Genomic DNA, 18,441 nt, shown 5'->3' on the forward strand with positions numbered 1-18,441 from the left:
CTTGAAGGCCTTTCGTGGGCAGGGGTGGGGGGTGCCTGCAGCAATGGGTGCTGAGCCTGAAGCAGAGTGGAAAGCCTGAGCTCCCTTTGCAGGACCATCGAGCCTGAGGCATTGAAGCAGGGCAACATGAGCTCGCTGGGCTTCACCAGCAAGGAGCAGCGGAACTTGGGCCTCCTTGTGCACCTGATGACCAGCAACCCCAAAATCCTGTATGCACCTGTGGGCACCGAAGTTGACAAGGTCATCCTGAAGGTGAGGATGGATAGGCTGAGATCCCTGTTCTTCTCCCACCATCCTGCTCTGCAGATGGGCTGTGCAGCAGGGAAGAGGTTGACTGCCAGACACAGGCAGCTCCCACAGGCAGTGGGAGGTGGGCGGGTATCTCCATGGCTGCTAGCCATCCCAGAGAGCAGAAAGCCCTTGCCTCTGCCCAGTGTATGACTTTCTGCCTGGCCCCCAGGCCAATGAGACCTTTGCCTTTGTGGGCAACGTCACCCACTACGCCAAGGCATGGCTGAACATCTCCCCTGAGATCCGAGCCTACCTGGAGGAGGGCAGGCTGCAGAGGCGCATCTACTGGCTCCAGCAGGTAGGACAGTGTGGTGAGGATGAGCCTGCCTGTGATTTACTGCCCTGGCAATAGAGAAGGGGTCGTCCTCCCCCCAAATACCCTGTAACTTCTTCATGGGGTACTCCCTGTTATCGACCTTCTCTTGTCAAGACTAGTCTGCATCCCTGCACAGTGTGCACACTGTCCCCCATCCCCAGGAAGAGCTTTAGGTCCTACCTGTGTCCATGGTGGGAGCAGTGACCTGAGAGGCAGGGCATACCCCAGCTTCTCCCTCCCATGTCTTCCTCTCTGTCTCAGTTGACTGCTGACCTCCACAAGCACCCAGAGATCCTGAATGTCTCCGATAGTGATGTTCTCCACAACTTTCTCAACGGTAGCTTCTCTCTGCCCAATGCCAGCATCCTGCTCCAGCAGCTGGATACCATTGACAATGCGGCCTGCAGCTGGATCCGCTTCATGGCCAAGGTGAGATGGAGCCCTTGGAAACCTGTGGGAAAGTTGAACTACTGACAGTCAGGCTCTGTTGGGCTGAAGAGGGTCAGATCCACTTTTTAAGAGCACGGGACAAGGAGTCCTGGTAGAGGTGGTGGCTCCTGCTGTGTCCGGAGCTCTGGGGTAGATATGTAGGGTGGAGGTGCTCACATACTGTTGACTTCAGGGGCTGGGGCTGGCTTTGGGTGGTACATGCTGTACTGTGTGCAGGCTCTGTGTGCTAGACCCATCCGAGGCCTTGGGATCTCACTAGCCTGCTTGAACATGTCCAGAGAAGGGCAGTGGAGCCAAGGAAGGTTCTGGAGCACAAGTCTGATTAGGAGGGACTGAGAGCTGGGAGAGCTCAGCCTGGAGAAAAGGAGGCTCAGGAGGGACCTTCTAAGTCTCTACAATTACCTAGAAGGATGTTGCAGCCAGGTGGGGGTTGGTCTTTTCTCCCAGGTGACAAGTGACAGGACAACAGGAAATCTTAAGTTGTAGAAGGGGAGGTTTAGATTGGATTTTAGGGAAAATTTCTTCACTGAAAGAGTAGTCAGCACTGGAACAGGCTGCCGAGGGCAGTGGTACTACCCCTGTGTTCAAAAATGTGTGAATTTGACACCTGGGGGCACGGTTTAATGCTGGGCTTGATAGTGTTTGGGTTAATGGACTCAATAATCCTAGAGGTCTTTTCCAGTCCTAGTGATTCTATGATCTTTCTCCCACTAGGTCAGCGTGGACATCTTCAAAGGCTTCCCAGATGAGGAGAGCATTGTTAACTACACGCTGAACCAGGCCTACCAGGACAATGTCACGGTCTTTGCCAGTATGTCCCTGGGAACCAGCTCTTCTCAGGGGTCCCTGAAACTTTGCCCTTCTCCAGCTGTGCCCTGAAGCCACTGGCTTCAGGATGTGGGTCCCTTGGTGCATGTGTTGGGTGGATGAGGGGGCTGAGTGTCTCATGGTGCCTATCCTTTGCCTCATGCTGCAGTCCTGGCTCTCCCACTGACATGGCCTGCTGTCTGTGTGCCTTTGCATCCCATGGGGGTCTCACATCCCTGGCCATGCCACCCATCTCATCCATGGCAGTCCTCACGGTGCCCTCCCCATCACTGCTTGTTGCTGTGGGCCAGCTGATGTGGCTGGCTCCTGTGGACTCCCTGCTTCTGCTGCCCACAGGCGTCATCTTCCAGACCAACAGGGATGGCTCATTGCCCCCCCATGTCATGTACAAGATCCGTCAGAATTCCAGCTTCACAGAGAAGACCAACGAGATCCGGCGGGCATACTGGCGGCCTGGCCCCAACACTGGCGGCCGCTTCTACTTCCTCTATGGCTTCGTCTGGATCCAGGGTAAGTGTCAGTGCCCTGCCAGAGCTGCCCACAGTCCTGGCCCCTGTGCACTCAGCCTAGCCTCACCTTCTCTTCTACAGACATGATGGAGCGTGCTCTCATCAACACATTCGTTGGCCATGATGTGGTGGAGCCTGGCAACTATGTACAGATGTTCCCATACCCATGTTATACCCGGGATGAGTGAGTAACACTCACCTGCAGGACCTTTCTCCTTCCACTTTGCAGGCCAGGATACTTTAGCTGGGAAAAGGGAACAAGTTTGGGGGCCTGAAAGAGACTGATGACACTGGGAGTGATGAGCAACCAGTTAAGTCCAATTCCTTGGACTATTAGGCTCAGGAAGGTAGGGGAAAGTAAAGGAATGGCACATGGATCTGTTGGTGGTTATGGATTACAGTGGTCTGGAGGCAGTGCCTGTAGAAGTCCCAGACCCACCAACACTTCTGGGCAGGAGGTTGGAGAGGGCCCCATCAGGGCCACCGGGGTAGGTAGGGCCCTGGGCTGAGCCCTTGGCTACTACCAGCGTGCAAAGGCCTGTCAGCCACGACACTGGATTGTCCTGTGGGCTCACTGGAGAAGTTCTTTTAGGGCACTAAGGAGGTGCTGGGTTAGAGACTGGTTGTCCCTGAGCAGTGGGAGAACCCCTCCAAGGCCCCATGGTCTCCACAGGGTCTCTGCAGGTCTCTGTGGCAGTGCCACCATCCAGTTCTCCCCTCTCTACCCCATCAGCTTTCTCTTTGTCATCGAGCACATGATGCCCCTATGCATGGTGATCTCCTGGGTCTACTCAGTGGCCATGATGATCCAGCACATTGTGACAGAGAAGGAGCATCGCCTGAAAGAGGTAGGGATGATGGAAGAGATTCCTGGGGAGGAGTGTTCATATCTGAGCCCTACATTCTGTGCTGGGTCCCTGGTCACCTTCCTTGTATTTCTGGGTTACATGAACTAGGGCAGATGCAGTTCCTAAATCCTTGGGCTGAGCTGGTCCTTCTGAGTGTCCCCTGCTTGAGATGAGCCCTGCCCAGCACTGGAGGGAGCTGAGCTCCTTGGCACCCCGATAGAGGGTGCTGTGTCCTGCCCACTCCCAGCAGCTCCCTTGGTGCTACCCCTTGCCCTCCTAGCCCAGTGAGAATGGAAGCAGGGGTGCACAGGGCTGGGGACAGCCCTGCTGAGTAGTGTTTGCCTCACAGGTGATGAAGATGATGGGCCTGAACAATGCAGTGCACTGGGTGGCTTGGTTCATCACTGGCTTTGTGCAGCTCTCCATCTCGGTCACAGCACTCACTGCCATTCTCAAGTACGGCAAGGTCCTGATGCACAGCGACGTCCTCATCATATGGCTCTTCCTTGCCATCTATGCTGTGGCCACCATCATGTTCTGGTGAGCTGCCTGGTCTGTGCTGGATAGGAAAGGGGCATGGGCAGTGCCAGGTTCTTGGAGCAAGGGTGCTGGGACCTATGTGGGCAAGGGCTGGTGGAGGGGCACAAGTCTCTCCAAGCAGCTGATTTGGGGAGCCAATCGCCAGAACCAGATGGTGTGGGGAAAGTCCTGGTGGGTTGGGATCCAAGGAGACGCTGTCCTCCCTGCAGCTTTCTGGTATCGGTGCTCTACTCCAAGGCCAAGCTGGCCTCTGCCTGTGGCGGCATCATCTACTTTCTCAGCTATGTGCCCTACATGTATGTGGCCATCCGGGAGGAGGTGGCACATGACAAGATCACAGCCTTTGAGAAGTGCATTGCGGTGAGTTGGCTGCAGCAGCTGGGACCATGCTTAGTCCTAGGATTGCCTCAGGTACCTCATGTCCACTGCAAAGCTACCAAGCTGTCACCAAGCCCAGGGCAAGCCCTTGCCAGTATGAACCAACTCCCTCTGGGGCTTTGGCGGTATCTCCAGAAGGTTTGGTGCCTTTCAGGGCCAAGAGCATTTCTATGGGGCTGGGTGGGGCAATGCTGGGAAGGAATTCACCCCAACCTGTTCCTCTGGAGCTGGCCTGTGGTTTCTGCTGACCTCCCATTCCCTTCCCTCCACCTCTTCACAGTCCCTCATGTCCACCACGGCCTTTGGGTTGGGCTCCAAGTACTTTGCGCTGTATGAGGTGGCTGGCGTGGGTATCCAGTGGCACACCTTCAGCCAGTCGCCCGTGGAAGGAGATGACTTCAACCTCCTGCTTTCCATGATGATGCTCGTCGTGGATGCCATGGTGTATGGGGTGCTCACGTGGTACATCGAGGCTGTGCACCCGGGTATGTGTGGGCAGAGGGGCATGAGGGCACCCCAGACCTTACGGGAGCCTTTTTGCTAGACATGCCCACATGTCTTATCTGCTGGTATCAGCCAGATGTCTCAGTTCAGGGGCCAGCTGTAGCAAAGCCAGATGTCCACAGCTGAGATACCAGTCCCCCTTATCTCACCTTGTGGAAGCATCTCAGTTGCTCCCTGTTTTTTTTATTGTAAAGTTGAAGCATGAGCCAACCCAACTCAAATCCCAAAGGACTTTGTTTTCTAGCACAGACCACAGAGCTGCCCTGAGCCCAGCTGTCTGGAGCGTTCACAGCCCCCACCCTGCATTAGTGACCTGACCTGGGAAAACCCCCAAGCCTGTGCCCATGCCAAGCTCTGACCCAGTCCTCAGCAGCTTCTGCATGGCCCTGGGTGTAGGGTTGGCCCTGACTCCCTGGCGCTGTGGTTGCAGGCATGTTCGGCCTGCCACGGCCCTGGTACTTCCCTTTCCAGAAGTCTTACTGGCTGGGCAATGGGCGTGTGGAGACCTGGGAGTGGACCTGGCCATGGTCGCGCACCACCCGCCTCAGCATCATGGAGGAGGATCAGGCCTGTGCCATGGAGAGCCGGAGGCTGGGTGAGGGCAGTGGGGAGCAGAAGTGGGTGGCACGAGGGTGGCCCTGGCTCTGCCACAGGCCTTGGCCATGGACTCCTGTGCTCTCGCCAGGGCAGGATACTGGGCCTTTCTGGGAGCTGCGACTGTGGCGTGGGAGGGGGAAAATTGGTGAGAAGCAGAGGGGAAGGAACCACAAGCCAGCATAGCCACCATAGGATGGAGGCGGATTGATTCATTCCCAGGGAGCCCCACTCAAAGCCTGGCTTCCCTGCCCTCCCCTGACTCCTCACCATCCTACTGTCACAGCAGAGGAGACAAGGGGCATTGAGGAGGAGCCAACCCACCTCCCCTTGGTTGTCTGCATCGACAAGCTCACCAAAGTCTACAAGACAGACAAGAAGCTGGCACTAAACAAGCTGAGCCTCAACCTCTACGAGAACCAGGTTGTGTCCTTCCTGGGGCACAACGGTGCAGGCAAGACTACCACCATGTGAGTACCTGTCCATGTAGACAGAGACCATGTTCCTCTGGCCAGCTGCAGAGTGTGAGGCAGGGACTTTGGGATGTTTCTGCAGGGCCCTGTGGCAGCTGATGCCATGCCCAGAGGGCAGCAGTATGGGTGTGGGGCTAGCACAAACATGGGACAGGCAGTAGGCTCATGGCCTTGTGCTGATAATTGCTCTGCCTGGGGCCGAGCAGATGCTCCCAGAGATGGTGGTTGGGATTGGGGCCAGACTGAGGAATATGAGCTCCCTCACACTGTTGCCTTTCTCCATCCATCCAGGTCCATCCTCACTGGCTTGTTCCCTCCAACATCGGGCTCTGCTACCATCTATGGCCATGATATCCGTACAGAGATGGACAAGATCCGGAAGAACTTGGGCATGTGTCCCCAGCACAATGTGCTCTTTGACAGGCTGACAGTGGAGGAGCATCTCTGGTTCTACTCGCAGCTCAAGAGCATGGCAGAGGAGGAGATCCGCAAGGAGATGGACAAGTAGGCACCCTCCAGCTCCTTTGTCTTCATCCATGCCTTTGGCATGAGTGAGTCTCCTTCCTGCTTGCTATGCCAGGAGGGGTGATCTGGTGGCAGAGGAGTCCCATAGTGCAGTTTCACCAAGTATTTTCCCACCCTTGGGGTGTCAGGCTGTGGAAGTGAGCAGAAGATGCTCATAGCCTTACTGCAGCTGGGCAGTCCCAGCAGCCGAAAGCTGCAGGTACCATGTGAGGAAGAGGCATTACATACTCCTCACAGGCACTGAGCACCATTACAGCCCCTCCAGCATTCCTGGTGCTTCTGCCCTGTCCCCAGGATGATTGAGGATCTGGAACTCTCCAACAAACGGCACTGCCAGGTGCAGACTCTCTCGGGTGGCATGAAGAGGAAGCTGTCAGTGGCCATTGCCTTTGTGGGTGGGTCGCGGGCTGTTATCTTGGATGAACCCACAGCTGGTGTGGACCCATATGCCCGAAGGGCCATCTGGGACCTCATCCTCAAGTACAAGCCAGGTGAGCAGAGCTGGGCAGAGCCTGGCATGCTCCTCTGTGGCAGCCATGGCTCCTCTGCTGAAGCTTTGTGCTGCCATCAGGGAGGACCATCTTGCTCTCCACACACCACATGGATGAGGCTGACCTGCTGGGGGACCGCATCGCCATCATCTCCCATGGCAAGCTCAAGTGCTGTGGTTCCCCGTTGTTCCTCAAGAGCACCTATGGTGACGGCTACAGGCTGACAGTGGTGAAGAAGCAGTCGGACACCAGGAATGGCACAGGTCTGGGAAGTAGTGGGACCCTTTGTTAAGGCAGTAGATGGCACCAGCTCTTCTTCAGCCCAGCAAAGGAGAAGTCAACACCCAAGTACTCCCATCCTGAGTCTCCTTAGGCCACATGGAGGGCAAAGGGGATGGGCATGGGACACCAGCTGGGTCCTTGGCCAGACCTTACACAGTGGCATTTGTCTCCGGGTGCTGGTTTTTATTGAGCCTGTGGGTTGCCCACTGAGATGTCCAGTGTGGGCAACATTGCAGAACACCATCCCCAGGCCAGTGAGGGTGATACGGAAGCCCCTGTAGCACTGGGGAGTAGGGGAAATGTGGTGAGTCTTGGTGTGAAGCCAGGTGTGAACTGACCAATGGGTACTGTCCCTGTGCCCCAGAGCCAGGCCAGCCACACAGCCCCCTGGGCCACTCATCTGTCAGCCCCTGCTCTGAGCCTCGTGTCTCCCAGTTCATCAAGAAGTACGTGGCCTCCTGCCTCCTCATCTCAGACACCAACACAGAGCTCTCCTACATCCTGCCCAGTGAGGCTGTCAAGAAAGGCTGCTTTGAGAGGCTCTTCCAGGTACCTGCAGGGATGGCAGAATGTGCAGGCAAGGCGTTGTGGCACTGTGGACATCTGTCCTCCTCACACAGCACTTTGCTCCCACAGCACTTAGAGCAGAGCCTGGAAGAGCTGGACCTCACCAGTTTTGGGCTGATGGACACCACACTGGAGGAGGTCTTCCTGAAGGTGTCTGAGGAGGACCAGTCTCTGGAGAACAGTGACGTGGGTACGGGCACTGGCGGGGGCACAAGGTGCTGCTGGGGTGAATGAGGGGCTGTGTGATCTTGCTGGCCTTGGTGGCTGCAGGAATCTCCTGTCCCAGGTAGAGGAGAGATTTCCAGCAGAGCCCATCCTGGCTGAGGGCAACCAGCCTCTGCTCCGCTCTGGGATAGTGGCTGTAGTTACTCCCACCTGGAATAGCGGCTAACTCTGGTGTCCTCAGCACAGGTCTCCAGAGGATGCCACAGAGATGCTCCAAGGGCTGGAGTACCTCTGCCATGGAGCCAGGCTGGGAGAGCTGTGGGTGTTGGCCTGGAGAAGGCTCCAGGGAGACCTTATGGCACCTTCTAATGCCTAAAGGGGGCTTGAAAAAATGAGAGAGAGGACTTTACGTGGGCAGATAGTGTTAGAATAAGGGGGGAATGGTTTTAAACTAAAAGAGGAAAAGTTTAGATTAGATGGTAGAAGGAAATTCTCCCCTGTGAGGGTGGTGGAGGCCCCTGGCACAGGTTGTGCAGAGGAGCTGTGGGTACACTATCCCGGGAAGTGTTCAAGGTTGGATGGGGCTTGGAGCAACCTGGTCTAGCAAAAGGTGTCCCTGTACATGGCAGGGGTGTGGAATGAGATGATTGACCAACCTAATCATCTTCCAACCCAAACCAGTCTGTGATACAATCCATCCCCAGTTGGTGCCATGCTGCAATGAAGAGTAGCGTGGCTGGTGGCAACCCACATTTTTTCTTTCAGACATGAAGGAGTCCAAGGATGCCCTGCAGCCACCCGCCTCTGAGCTGAGCCCAAAGTCTGAAGCCAACAGAGAGCCCCTGGCCGAAGCAGCCATGCCAGAGAAGCCCGAGGTGGAGCTCAGCAACCTGGTGACCTGCTCCAAGCTGGCGCAGTCGCAGGCATCCCTGTGCTCAGCGTCCTCGGTGGGCTCCGTGCGCGGCGACGAAGGTGGGGCTTATTCCGAATTCTTTGGGGATTACGCGCCCCTGTTCGATAACCGGCAGGACCCCGATAACATCAGTCTGCAAGGTTGGTGCCGCTGGTGCCCGGCCAGCGGCAGGGGCCAGGGGAGGCACTTATCTGGGACGTGAGGGTTTGCCCAGGGTAGGCAGAGCTGGCCTGGTCTCTTGGGGTATGTGGTTGTGTCTGAGATGAGTGGCTGTGACTGCTGGGACGAGAGCCTGTGGAGAGGGGGCTGATGGAGCAGCCAGCAGCACAGCACCCAGAGAGCCACAGCCTGGGTGGGAGGGCTGGCAACAGGCTCCTTCCACAAGTTTGCACCCCATACTGGTAGGGTGTGCATGAGGATCTCATGCCAACGTGTGGAGCCAGTGAGAGCAACCTGTGTTGGCTCTGCCTCTGCCTCCTTTGGGTCTCCAGTGCCACCTTGCAGACTTGCCCCACTAACATGCCCTCTTCCTACACTGGCACCAGTTGGGTTTCTTCTCTTGGTCCTTGGGCACAGAGTCACCTTCCAGGTGATGGCTTTACCTGTCATACCCTGCCCTGGGTGCAAGGCTCTCCCTGCCTGGATGCTGGGATTGCTGGGTAGAGAGGGTTCAGGAAAGCCTTGAGGTTATTGCTATAGTCAGAGATCCTGTTCTGGGTTATCTCACAACTCTTGTGACTAATTTGGGGATGTACCACCTCTTCCTCCCATCAGGGCTGTGAGAAGCAGAGCTGTGACAGTGCTGTGACAGAGCTCCCACTGTCTTGCTGGGACTCCCTCCTGTGTCTTGTCCCCTTTTCCTGACTGTGCTGACCCCCCTCCAGCTGGCAGAGCTGATGGGAAAATGGAGGGGTCCTAGAAAAAAGCAGCAAATTAATTGTTTTTTTAAAAAACTATTGTTGAAATTTTCATTTTGGGGCTGAGAGGAACCTGCCAGCCAGATACCTTGCTTCCCACTGCACTGCTGCTGTGGCCCAGTGGCAGAGCTGGGGTTGGGTGCTGCCCTGACTCTTGGGGTGGCTGAGCTGGGCTGAGTGTCTGGCTCAGCTTGCTGGGAGCCCAGGCAGGTGTGGGAGCAACTGTGCCAGAGGGCTGATGTCCCTTTCCCTCGCAGAGCAAGAAGCAGAGGTGGAAGCAGAGGATTGTGACCTGGCAGGTCAGGGGAGCTTCAAGCTGGAAGGCTCGTGGCTGAAGCTGCGCCAGTTCCATGGGCTGATAGTCAAACGCTTCCACTGTGCCAAGCGCAACACCAAGGCCCTCTTCTCACAGATCCTCCTGCCCGCCTTTTTCGTCTGTGTGGCCATGACTGTGGCGCTCTCCGTGCCTGAAATAGGTGCATGCAAGCCACCTACCTACCTGCATGCTGGGAGACCTGCTCTGCCTGCCCCAGTGTGGCCACTGGCTGCAGGAGGACAAGGCCAAGGCAGTCTTCCTGTATGCAGTGGTGCTGTGGGTACGAGCAGGTTCCTGTCTCTGTCCCCACAGGTGATCTGCCACCCCTCATCCTCTCGCCATCCCAGTACCACAACTACACCCAGCCTAAGGGCAACTTCATTCCATACGCCAACGAGGAACGGCATGAGTACCGGTGAGAGTTGCCACCACTGGTGACCAGCACCCCGTGCCCAAGGCCCATCCCTGACTCCATCTGTGGGACTGCAAGGGGGGCAGGTGGGGAGGGCAGCCCACAGCAGGCTTAGTGCCTGGGCTGGTTCAGGCTTGGAGCAGAGCCCTGATAGAAAGCAAGCTCTATGCTGGCCAGGGTGTCTCTGGGAGATGTGCCAGCCCTAACACTGTGACTAACAGCTCAGTCATGCCAGGCACAAGCTGTGTGTGCCCATAAGTGCCAAGGCCTCAGGGAGGTCCCAGAAGAAGATGGCCATGGTGCTGAGACTTGTCTCCTGCTCCTTGCTCCTGCAGCATTAGGCTGTCTCCCGATGCCAGCCCTCAGCAGCTGGTGAACACTTTCCATCTGCCCTCTGGTGTGGGGGCCACCTGCGTGTTAAAGACACCCTTCAACAACACACTGGACCAGCCCATGCAGACCCTCAACCTCAACAGCAATGAGTCCAAAATGCTGGCAGCCAAGTACTTTGATGCCATGTGCATCGACTCCTTCACCCAGGGCCTTCCACTTTCCAACTTTGTGCCACCACCTCCATCCCCGGCTCCCTCTGACTACCCCATGTCAGTGGATGAGGACCTGCTCCATGCTTGGAACTCCACAACCTTCTCCACTGCTAAAGGTATCAGCTATGCTGGGTGCTTTTGTGTCTGGGATTTGTCTCCAGCAGGGAGATGATGCCTCTCTTCACAGAAGTGGCTCCAGGGACCCCTGGGAGTACCTGTTAGTTTGGCCTGGCCACACAGCCAGAGCTTTGTTGGGCTGAACTTGTGGGTTTGGCTCTGGAACACGGTCCTCATTCAGCCCCAGCCATGCCAGTGGAGCCCCCTGGATGGTGACACTGTCACAAAGCCCTGTGGCCAGCCTTGCGTCACCTTTGCTGGATGTGGTCCCCAGCACTTTCTTGCTCCAGCCACACTTCATGGCCCATCTCTGAATCTCTGTTCCCCCAAAGCTTTTCACACGTCCATCTCTTGGTCACCAGGACCCTTGCTGCCCATGTTGTCATGTTGTCCCCAGCAGCTGAGGCAGGCAGGAGCCTGGCTGTAGCCACCCCTTCTGTTCCTCAGGGACTGTGACCTCAGCCCCTGCCCTGCCCCGCATCATCCATGAGCCCATCAAGTGCACGTGCTCCATGCAGGGGACTGGCTTCTCCTGTCCTAGTGGCGTGGGGGGCCATCCCCCGCAGATGAAGGTGGTGACAGGGGACATCCTGACGGACATCACAGGGCGCAACGTCTCTGAATATCTGCTCTACACCTCAGATCGCTTCCGGCTGCACAGGCAAGAGGGGAGGCTGGGAGGGTCTGCCGTGCACCATAGAGCAGGTGTGAGAACCAGGGGCCTGGGGACATCTGCTCCAGGCCGCTGGCTGGAGTCAGCAACATGCTTAAGCATGGTTCCACTCCTGGAGGTGGGGGACAGCAGTTTCATCTTCCACAACAATGTCTTGTTCCACAGGTATGGGGCACTTACATTTGGAAATGTCCAGAAATCCATCCCGGCCTCCTTTGGAGCCAGGGCTCCGGCCACGGTGCGCAAGATTGCTGTGCGGAGAACGGCCCAGGTGGGACAGCACTGCACCTCAGGGGAGGGGACATAGGTGGGGAGGAAAGGGGACACCCCTGGGATGGCTCTGCCGCCTTGCTCTCCAAGTGCTTTGGGAGGCTCCAGCCATGGGAGAGTGATCAGCAGGTCGCCCAGCACAGTCAGCAATGGCCTGTTCTCCCCACAGCCTTGAGCACAGGACACCTGCCCTGTGGCTGGCTGTCACTCCCATCCTATCCCTCCCTCCCAGTACATCTCTGGGCCCAGCTCTGTTGCCATCTCCCCCTGTTCTGCTCTCCTCCTCCAGGTCTTCTACAACAACAAAGGCTACCACAGCATGCCCACATACCTCAATGCCCTCAACAACGCCATCCTGAGAGCCAACCTGCCCAAGAGCAAGGGCAACCCTGCTGCCTATGGTGAGGATCTGGAGGTGTTTGAGGGCAGGAGCATGTCAGAAAAAGCATTAAGGGCATGGTCCAACCAGGCTCCAAAGTGCAGTGTCCACCTTGGGCCAAGCAGGCTAGTGTCCAACTGGAACAAGGGTTCACACACCTCATCTCTGAGATATGAGAGCTGAGATGTCCCAAAGTGCTGTTTGAAAGTGCCTGGGGTTATGACATATCCAAGGGTGCTCTCCAGTGAGGGGAGGGCTTGACCTTGAGGTGCTGAGTTGCTTCAGAGAGCCTAGCTCCTTCTGAGGTTCAGGTGGGAAATCCATCCTGCTCAGAGCCAGGACCAGGAAGACTGGGAACAGGGGTCTGTGTCCCAAGCCAGTTTTCATGCTTCCATGTTTCTTCTTGGTCGTTGTTGCAGGCATCACAGTCACCAATCACCCCATGAACAAAACGAGTGCCAGCCTGTCCCTGGATTACCTGTAGGTCCAAGGAGAGGAGGGTCTGAGGGAGGGTGGCTGTCCCATGGGAGGTAGGGGGCTTTTTACTGGTGGTTGCAGGGGACGGCCAAGGCTTCTGCTCCACAGGCTGCATGATGGGGAGGACAGGGTGGCTGTGATGTGGGGGTCCCTGTGCCATGCCCTGCTCTGTGCACAGGGACTGTCCCACATCAGAGTGGGTGGCTGTTCCCAAGACAACCAAGGGTGATGGAGTCCCTGCTTTCTTTGCTCCCCATCCAGCCTGCAAGGCACAGATGTGGTGATTGCCATCTTCATCATTGTGGCCATGTCCTTTGTCCCAGCCAGCTTTGTTGTATTCCTGGTGGCCGAAAAGGCCACCAAGGCCAAACACTTGCAGTTTGTGAGTGGCTGTGACCCCGTCATCTACTGGTTGGCCAACTACATGTGGGACATGGTAAGCAGGACACTTGGCCCCACTGGCCAAGCCTCTGGAGCTGTGCCAGGGAGTGGGCAGTCACAGAACTTTCTCTCTTCTCCAGCTAAATTACCTGGTGCCAGCCACATGCTGCATCATCATCCTGTTTGTGTTTGACCTCCCGGCGTATACCTCTCCCACCAACTTCCCTGCTGTCCTCTCCCTCTTCCTGCTTTATGGGTATGTTGCACAGAAATCAGGAGGCACTGGGGATGCCTCCAGAGTCTTATGGGGTGGTGGTTTTAAATGAAAATATAGTCATTTAGACCAGATATTAAGAAGAAATTTTTCTTAATGGGGTGGTGAGGCCCTGCCACAGATTGCCGAGAGAAGCTGTGGCTGCCCCATTCATGGAAATGTTGTAAGGCCAGGTTGGACAGCTTGGAGCGCTAGTGGAAGGTGTCCCTGCTCATGGCCAGGGACTGGATTAGATGATCTTGAAAGGTCCTTTCCAGTCCAAACCATTATGTGATGTTCTGCAGCTCCTATAGCTGGTTGGGGTGTGGTGACTGTGAGGGCTGGAGCGGGAGAGCCTGGGAACAGCAGGATGGCAAGGGGCAGTCCCAAGGCTGGGGGCCCCTCTGCTGCCATACTGACGTGTGCTGCTTCTTCTCACCTCCCCAGCTGGTCCATCACCCCTATTATGTACCCGGCCTCCTTCTGGTTTGAGGTGCCCAGCTCCGCTTATGTCTTCCTTATCGTCATCAACCTCTTCATTGGCATCACAGCCACTGTCGCCACGTTCCTGCTGCAGCTCTTTGAGCACGACAAGGTACTGCATTCACTGCTCTGCTGACAGCCACCAGGAGGGAGATGCTGACATCTGTTTGTGGCGTGGCTCAGGCTGGGAGGGACCTCAGGAGGTTTCTGTTTCTAGCAGGATCAGCCATGAGACCTGACTGGGCTGGATCTTGGGGATCCTGATCCTACCACTCACTCAGGGTTGTTTGATGGTTGTGTGCTCTCTGGTGTCCTCACAGGACTTGAAGGTGGTGAACAGCTACCTGAAGAGCTGCTTCCTTGTGTTCCCTAACTACAACCTGGGCCATGGCCTGATGGAGATGGCCTACAATGAATACATCAATGAGTACTATGCCAAGATTGGTATGGCTTCTTGTTCTCTCCCTCCCTTGCTCCAGGGCATGTGGGGCTGGAGGGGACCATGATGCTGGCACATCCCCCCAGCCTGCCCCCATGGGGATGTCCCAAGGCCCAGAGCAGCCTGGAGCAAAAAGTCAAGGGGGTGGACTAGATGAGGCACAGAAGAAGACATGGCTGAGGGTCAGCTGCCTGTGGTGGGCCATCATTTATCTGTGCTATGACAGGAGGGATGGGGGCTGCAGGGACTTTCCTTCCAGACAGGGTTTCTTGGGGGCTGCACTGCCCAACCAACTTTTGCCACAGTTTAATCCTGGCTTCAGAAGCTCCCTGCTCTCTGCTTTTTGAGCAGCTTCTGTATAAAAGCCAGGTGCTGCTGGCATTATGAGGGACAATTTTGGGTCAGGATTTGACAAATGCCTCTGATTCCACTCCCAACTGGGTTGATTCATCCTACTGAATTTGAGAACTTGCCGGATGATTTCCACAGCACCCATACACTGAGAGGGAACTGTGTTGCGACCAGCCCAGGCAGCTGTGGTGGGAGAGCATGGGAGCAGTGTCAGTGTCATGGGTCTCTCCTCTTCCTCCTATTCAGGGCAGTTTGATAAAATGAAATCGCCCTTTGAATGGGACATCGTGACACGGGGGCTTGTTGCCATGACAATTGAAGGCTTTGTTGGCTTCTTCATCACCATCATGTGCCAGTACAACTTCTTCCGGAAGCCCCAGTGAGTGTGGCACAGGGCAGGGATGTTGGGGCTGGCCATGGGGTAAAGATTTGCCATTGGGACCCTTGAGTTTCAGGCTGCCCTTCTGGTGGTGTTGAGTGGGAACTGCCTGGGCCTGGCAGGGATGCAGCTCTTGGTCTCACATTCCCCTCTGTCTCTGCCCCCTCCCACAGGCGCCTGCCTGTCTCCACTAAACCCATCGAAGATGACGTTGATGTGGCCAATGAGAGGCACCGGGTCCTGCGTGGTGATGCCGACAATGACATGCTAAAGATCGAGAACCTAACAAAGGTGGGGGTTGCATCAGGCTGCAAGGAGACTCCTGGAACCAGCCCAGCCCAGGGGTGTGGGTGGGGCAGTGGGTCCAGGTGGCTCCTGGTGGGTTGAGTCCCCATCCCCTTTCCTGCCAGGTGTACAAGTCTCGTAAGATTGGGCGCATCCTGGCTGTGGACCGGCTGTGTGTGGGTGTGCGCCCTGGGGAATGCTTTGGGCTGCTGGGTGTCAACGGTGCAGGCAAGACCACAACATTCAAGATGCTGACAGGGGATGAGAGCACCACAGGTGGAGAGGCCTTCATTAACGGACACAGGTAAGGGGGCTTGGGGTTGGAGGGCTCCCAGGATGAAGCAGCATGAGTGAACTTGTGTGTCCCAGTGCAACTCTGGAGCCTCGTGTCCTGGGTGACCATCATCCTGGGATGTGGGGCAAGAGACAGTGGCCCTGTGCTGGGGCTGCCCACTGGAGTTTTTCCTCGGGGAAGATGCTCCAGTGTAAAGGCGTGTGAAAGGGGGCTCAGCAGCAGTCCTCACAAAAAGAATTCCTTCTTCCCACAAACCCTCAATCCTCTCCCACAGCATCCTGAAGGAGCTCCTGCAGGTCCAGCAGAGCTTGGGCTACTGCCCCCAGTTCGACGCGCTCTTTGATGAGCTGACGGCCCAGGAGCACCTGGAGCTCTACACCCGCCTGCGTGGCATCCCCTGGAAGGATGAGGAGCGGGTAGGGCTCTGGGCAAGCAGATGGCAGCATCCAAGGCCTGGTGCTGTGCCACAGGGATGGCATCTCACTGGGCAACAGCAACTGAGCTAGTGCTGCTGCTATTGTGACAGTGCCTCCCTGGCAGTGGGCCCACATGGGCTGCCAGAGCCAGGCACATGCACTCACATGTCCCCACCAGTGCTCATGGCTGTGCCAGGGGTGGCCATGAGGCTCCCCTGATTGGCACATGGCTTGTAGTCCCCTTGGCAGCTGACATGCCAGGGACTCCTGCCTGCTCGGCCAGCCCCATGGCCTTGGCAGGATGACAGCAGTTCCCCACGCCTTGCAGGTGGTCAAGTGGGCACTGAAGAAGCTGGAGTTGACCAAGTATGCAGACAAGCCCGCCAGCACCTACAGTGGGGGCAACAAGAGGAAGCTATCCACAGCCATCGCACTCATCGGATACCCAGCCTTCATCTTCCTGGTGCGCCCTGAGGGTAGAAAAATGACCCCAGGTGGGAGGTGCCCACCCCCTGCTTCACCACACACCACTCATTTCCTGGATTGTGGGATAGTGGTCTGAGTTGGATTCAGGAGAGGAAGGGAGTGGCAGAGTCCCTCCCAGGGCTGGCATGTCTGAGGGTGCTGTCTATCCCCCAGGATGAGCCAACCACAGGGATGGACCCCAAGGCACGGCGCTTCCTCTGGAACCTCATCCTGGATGTCATCAAAACTGGTCGCTCCGTGGTGCTCACATCTCACAGGTCCAGGGGGGTTCTGTTAGCCCATGATGCCTCCAAGCACCTGGGGTGCTGTGTGGGAGGGATAGGGCTCCCTGGTCCCCAGGGAATGGCATTTGGTAGGGGGAGGAGGAGCATGGGAGACCTTCTGCTGCCTTCTCTCATCCCTGCTGGTGGGGCCAAAGCACTTGGGTGATGGCCTGGGAGGCCCAGCTCTCCACCTACCCCCACCATAGCCCTGGCATTGTCCTCTGATGCCCCCCCCGCTGAACCCTCCCTTGTCACCTCAGCATGGAGGAGTGCGAGGCCCTCTGCACCCGCCTGGCCATCATGGTGAATGGGCGGCTCAAGTGTCTCGGCAGCATTCAGCACCTGAAGAACAGGTAAGAGCCTGGCAGGAGCTCATTATGCCTGCATGAGGCACACAGGTAGCCTGTGTGTGCTGCTGGCCCGGGCGGGGCTGGGTCCCCATGGCTGGGTGACAGTGTGGGATCCATGACATTATACCGCCTCTGTGTGGGTGCTGCTTCAGAGGTGGGCAGGGAACAGGGTCACTGAAGTGCTCTGCCAGTGGCCTGGTGTCCAGTAGTGGTGGCCTGAGAGCATTGTTCCCTTCCATAGGGTCATGGGGGTGCAGATGAGGGGACAGGTCCTCATGGGGTGCCTTGTTCCTGTGCAGGTTTGGTGATGGCTACATGATCACAGTGCGCACCAAGTCCAGCCTCAATGTCAAGGAGGTGGTGAGGTTCTTCAACCGTAACTTCCCTGAGGCTGTCCTCAAGGTGAGCTGCCCATGGTGGCTATGCCAGCCCCCACATCAGGGCACAAGCAGCCTTCATCCTCCATGGGGTGATGGGAGGGAGTCTGGGAGTGAGGGCTCAGTGCCCCCTCTATGACCACCCCCCAGGAGCGTCATCACACCAAGGCCCAGTACCAGCTGAAGTCGGACCAGATCTCACTGGCACAGGTCTTCAGCAAGATGGAGCAGGTGGTGGATGTGCTGGGCATTGAAGACTACTCTGTCAGCCAAACCACACTGGACAATGTAAGACTGGAGACAGCATAGGCAGCTGGATGCTTGTCCCCAGGGAGTGACAAAGTGCTAGGCAGGATCCGACTTTGGGGCAGAGGTTTGAGTGAGATGGGGAACATGGTGGCAGCCACTGCATGGCAGGATGCACTGGCTCGTCACCTGGCAAGCATAGGATGGAGATGCCTGCAAGTACCCGAGTCTCCTGCCTCTTCCTCCTCAGGTGTTTGTGAATTTTGCCAAGAAGCAAAGCGACAACCTGGAGCAGCAGGAGACTAGCCCCAGCTGTGTCCTGCAGTCACCCCTGGAGCGCGTGCTGAGCCTGCTGCGCCCCCGCACTGTCCCCACTGAGCTGCGGGCCCTTGTGGTGGAGGAGCAGGAGGACCTGGAGACTGACGACGAAGGCCTCATCAGCTTTGAGGAGGAGAGGGTGAGAGGTTGTCCCTATAATCTGGGTGTTCCTGTGGACCACAGGTGGTCTCACCTGTGTCTGTGCCATGGGCCCTGGGACTGGGTGCTGTGACACCACAAAGGTGGCACAATGGAGCCAGGGCTGGGCCCAGGAGGGGTAGGGACTCTCTTGGAGAGGTGTCTGCTCTGCCACCTGTGCCAGACTCTGGCCCCAGATGC

General features: G+C 56.9%; 1 protein-coding gene across 3 annotated transcripts in view; it reads left to right on the top strand.

Moving 5' to 3' along the window:
• The window catches only part of ABCA2 (ATP binding cassette subfamily A member 2), a 34,018-nt gene that overhangs the window by 13,124 nt on the left and 2,453 nt on the right, over nucleotides 1–18,441 (top strand). Inside the window, exons 10-48 of one of the 3 annotated variants that reach the window (XM_088065646.1) lie at nucleotides 93–252; nucleotides 461–589; nucleotides 869–1,036; nucleotides 1,772–1,868; nucleotides 2,222–2,395; nucleotides 2,476–2,578; nucleotides 3,128–3,242; nucleotides 3,592–3,782; nucleotides 3,992–4,142; nucleotides 4,441–4,645; nucleotides 5,095–5,259; nucleotides 5,545–5,728; nucleotides 6,023–6,235; nucleotides 6,551–6,747; nucleotides 6,828–7,010; nucleotides 7,394–7,578; nucleotides 7,666–7,786; nucleotides 8,527–8,814; nucleotides 9,849–10,067; nucleotides 10,220–10,322; nucleotides 10,655–10,980; nucleotides 11,429–11,642; nucleotides 11,820–11,925; nucleotides 12,214–12,325; nucleotides 12,723–12,783; nucleotides 13,042–13,216; nucleotides 13,302–13,417; nucleotides 13,862–14,009; nucleotides 14,218–14,341; nucleotides 14,934–15,066; nucleotides 15,240–15,357; nucleotides 15,477–15,655; nucleotides 15,921–16,062; nucleotides 16,391–16,525; nucleotides 16,702–16,805; nucleotides 17,072–17,164; nucleotides 17,461–17,563; nucleotides 17,689–17,826; nucleotides 18,035–18,241. In XM_088065646.1, the coding sequence (XP_087921772.1) occupies nucleotides 93–252; nucleotides 461–589; nucleotides 869–1,036; nucleotides 1,772–1,868; nucleotides 2,222–2,395; nucleotides 2,476–2,578; nucleotides 3,128–3,242; nucleotides 3,592–3,782; nucleotides 3,992–4,142; nucleotides 4,441–4,645; nucleotides 5,095–5,259; nucleotides 5,545–5,728; nucleotides 6,023–6,235; nucleotides 6,551–6,747; nucleotides 6,828–7,010; nucleotides 7,394–7,578; nucleotides 7,666–7,786; nucleotides 8,527–8,814; nucleotides 9,849–10,067; nucleotides 10,220–10,322; nucleotides 10,655–10,980; nucleotides 11,429–11,642; nucleotides 11,820–11,925; nucleotides 12,214–12,325; nucleotides 12,723–12,783; nucleotides 13,042–13,216; nucleotides 13,302–13,417; nucleotides 13,862–14,009; nucleotides 14,218–14,341; nucleotides 14,934–15,066; nucleotides 15,240–15,357; nucleotides 15,477–15,655; nucleotides 15,921–16,062; nucleotides 16,391–16,525; nucleotides 16,702–16,805; nucleotides 17,072–17,164; nucleotides 17,461–17,563; nucleotides 17,689–17,826; nucleotides 18,035–18,241 (6,085 nt within the window). The remainder of the gene's footprint in view (nucleotides 1–92; nucleotides 253–460; nucleotides 590–868; nucleotides 1,037–1,771; nucleotides 1,869–2,221; nucleotides 2,396–2,475; nucleotides 2,579–3,127; nucleotides 3,243–3,591; nucleotides 3,783–3,991; nucleotides 4,143–4,440; nucleotides 4,646–5,094; nucleotides 5,260–5,544; nucleotides 5,729–6,022; nucleotides 6,236–6,550; nucleotides 6,748–6,827; nucleotides 7,011–7,393; nucleotides 7,579–7,665; nucleotides 7,787–8,526; nucleotides 8,815–9,848; nucleotides 10,068–10,219; nucleotides 10,323–10,654; nucleotides 10,981–11,428; nucleotides 11,643–11,819; nucleotides 11,926–12,213; nucleotides 12,326–12,722; nucleotides 12,784–13,041; nucleotides 13,217–13,301; nucleotides 13,418–13,861; nucleotides 14,010–14,217; nucleotides 14,342–14,933; nucleotides 15,067–15,239; nucleotides 15,358–15,476; nucleotides 15,656–15,920; nucleotides 16,063–16,390; nucleotides 16,526–16,701; nucleotides 16,806–17,071; nucleotides 17,165–17,460; nucleotides 17,564–17,688; nucleotides 17,827–18,034; nucleotides 18,242–18,441) is intronic. The other 2 variants (XM_088065649.1, XM_088065648.1) reach the window with 2 other exon arrangements.

The sequence above is a fragment of the Pseudopodoces humilis genome, chromosome 22 (genome assembly GCF_049639895.1).
Source record: "Pseudopodoces humilis isolate 2021_Gansu_Grassland_sample_001 chromosome 22, ASM4963989v1, whole genome shotgun sequence".
Taxonomy (NCBI): Eukaryota; Metazoa; Chordata; class Aves; order Passeriformes; family Paridae; genus Pseudopodoces; species Pseudopodoces humilis.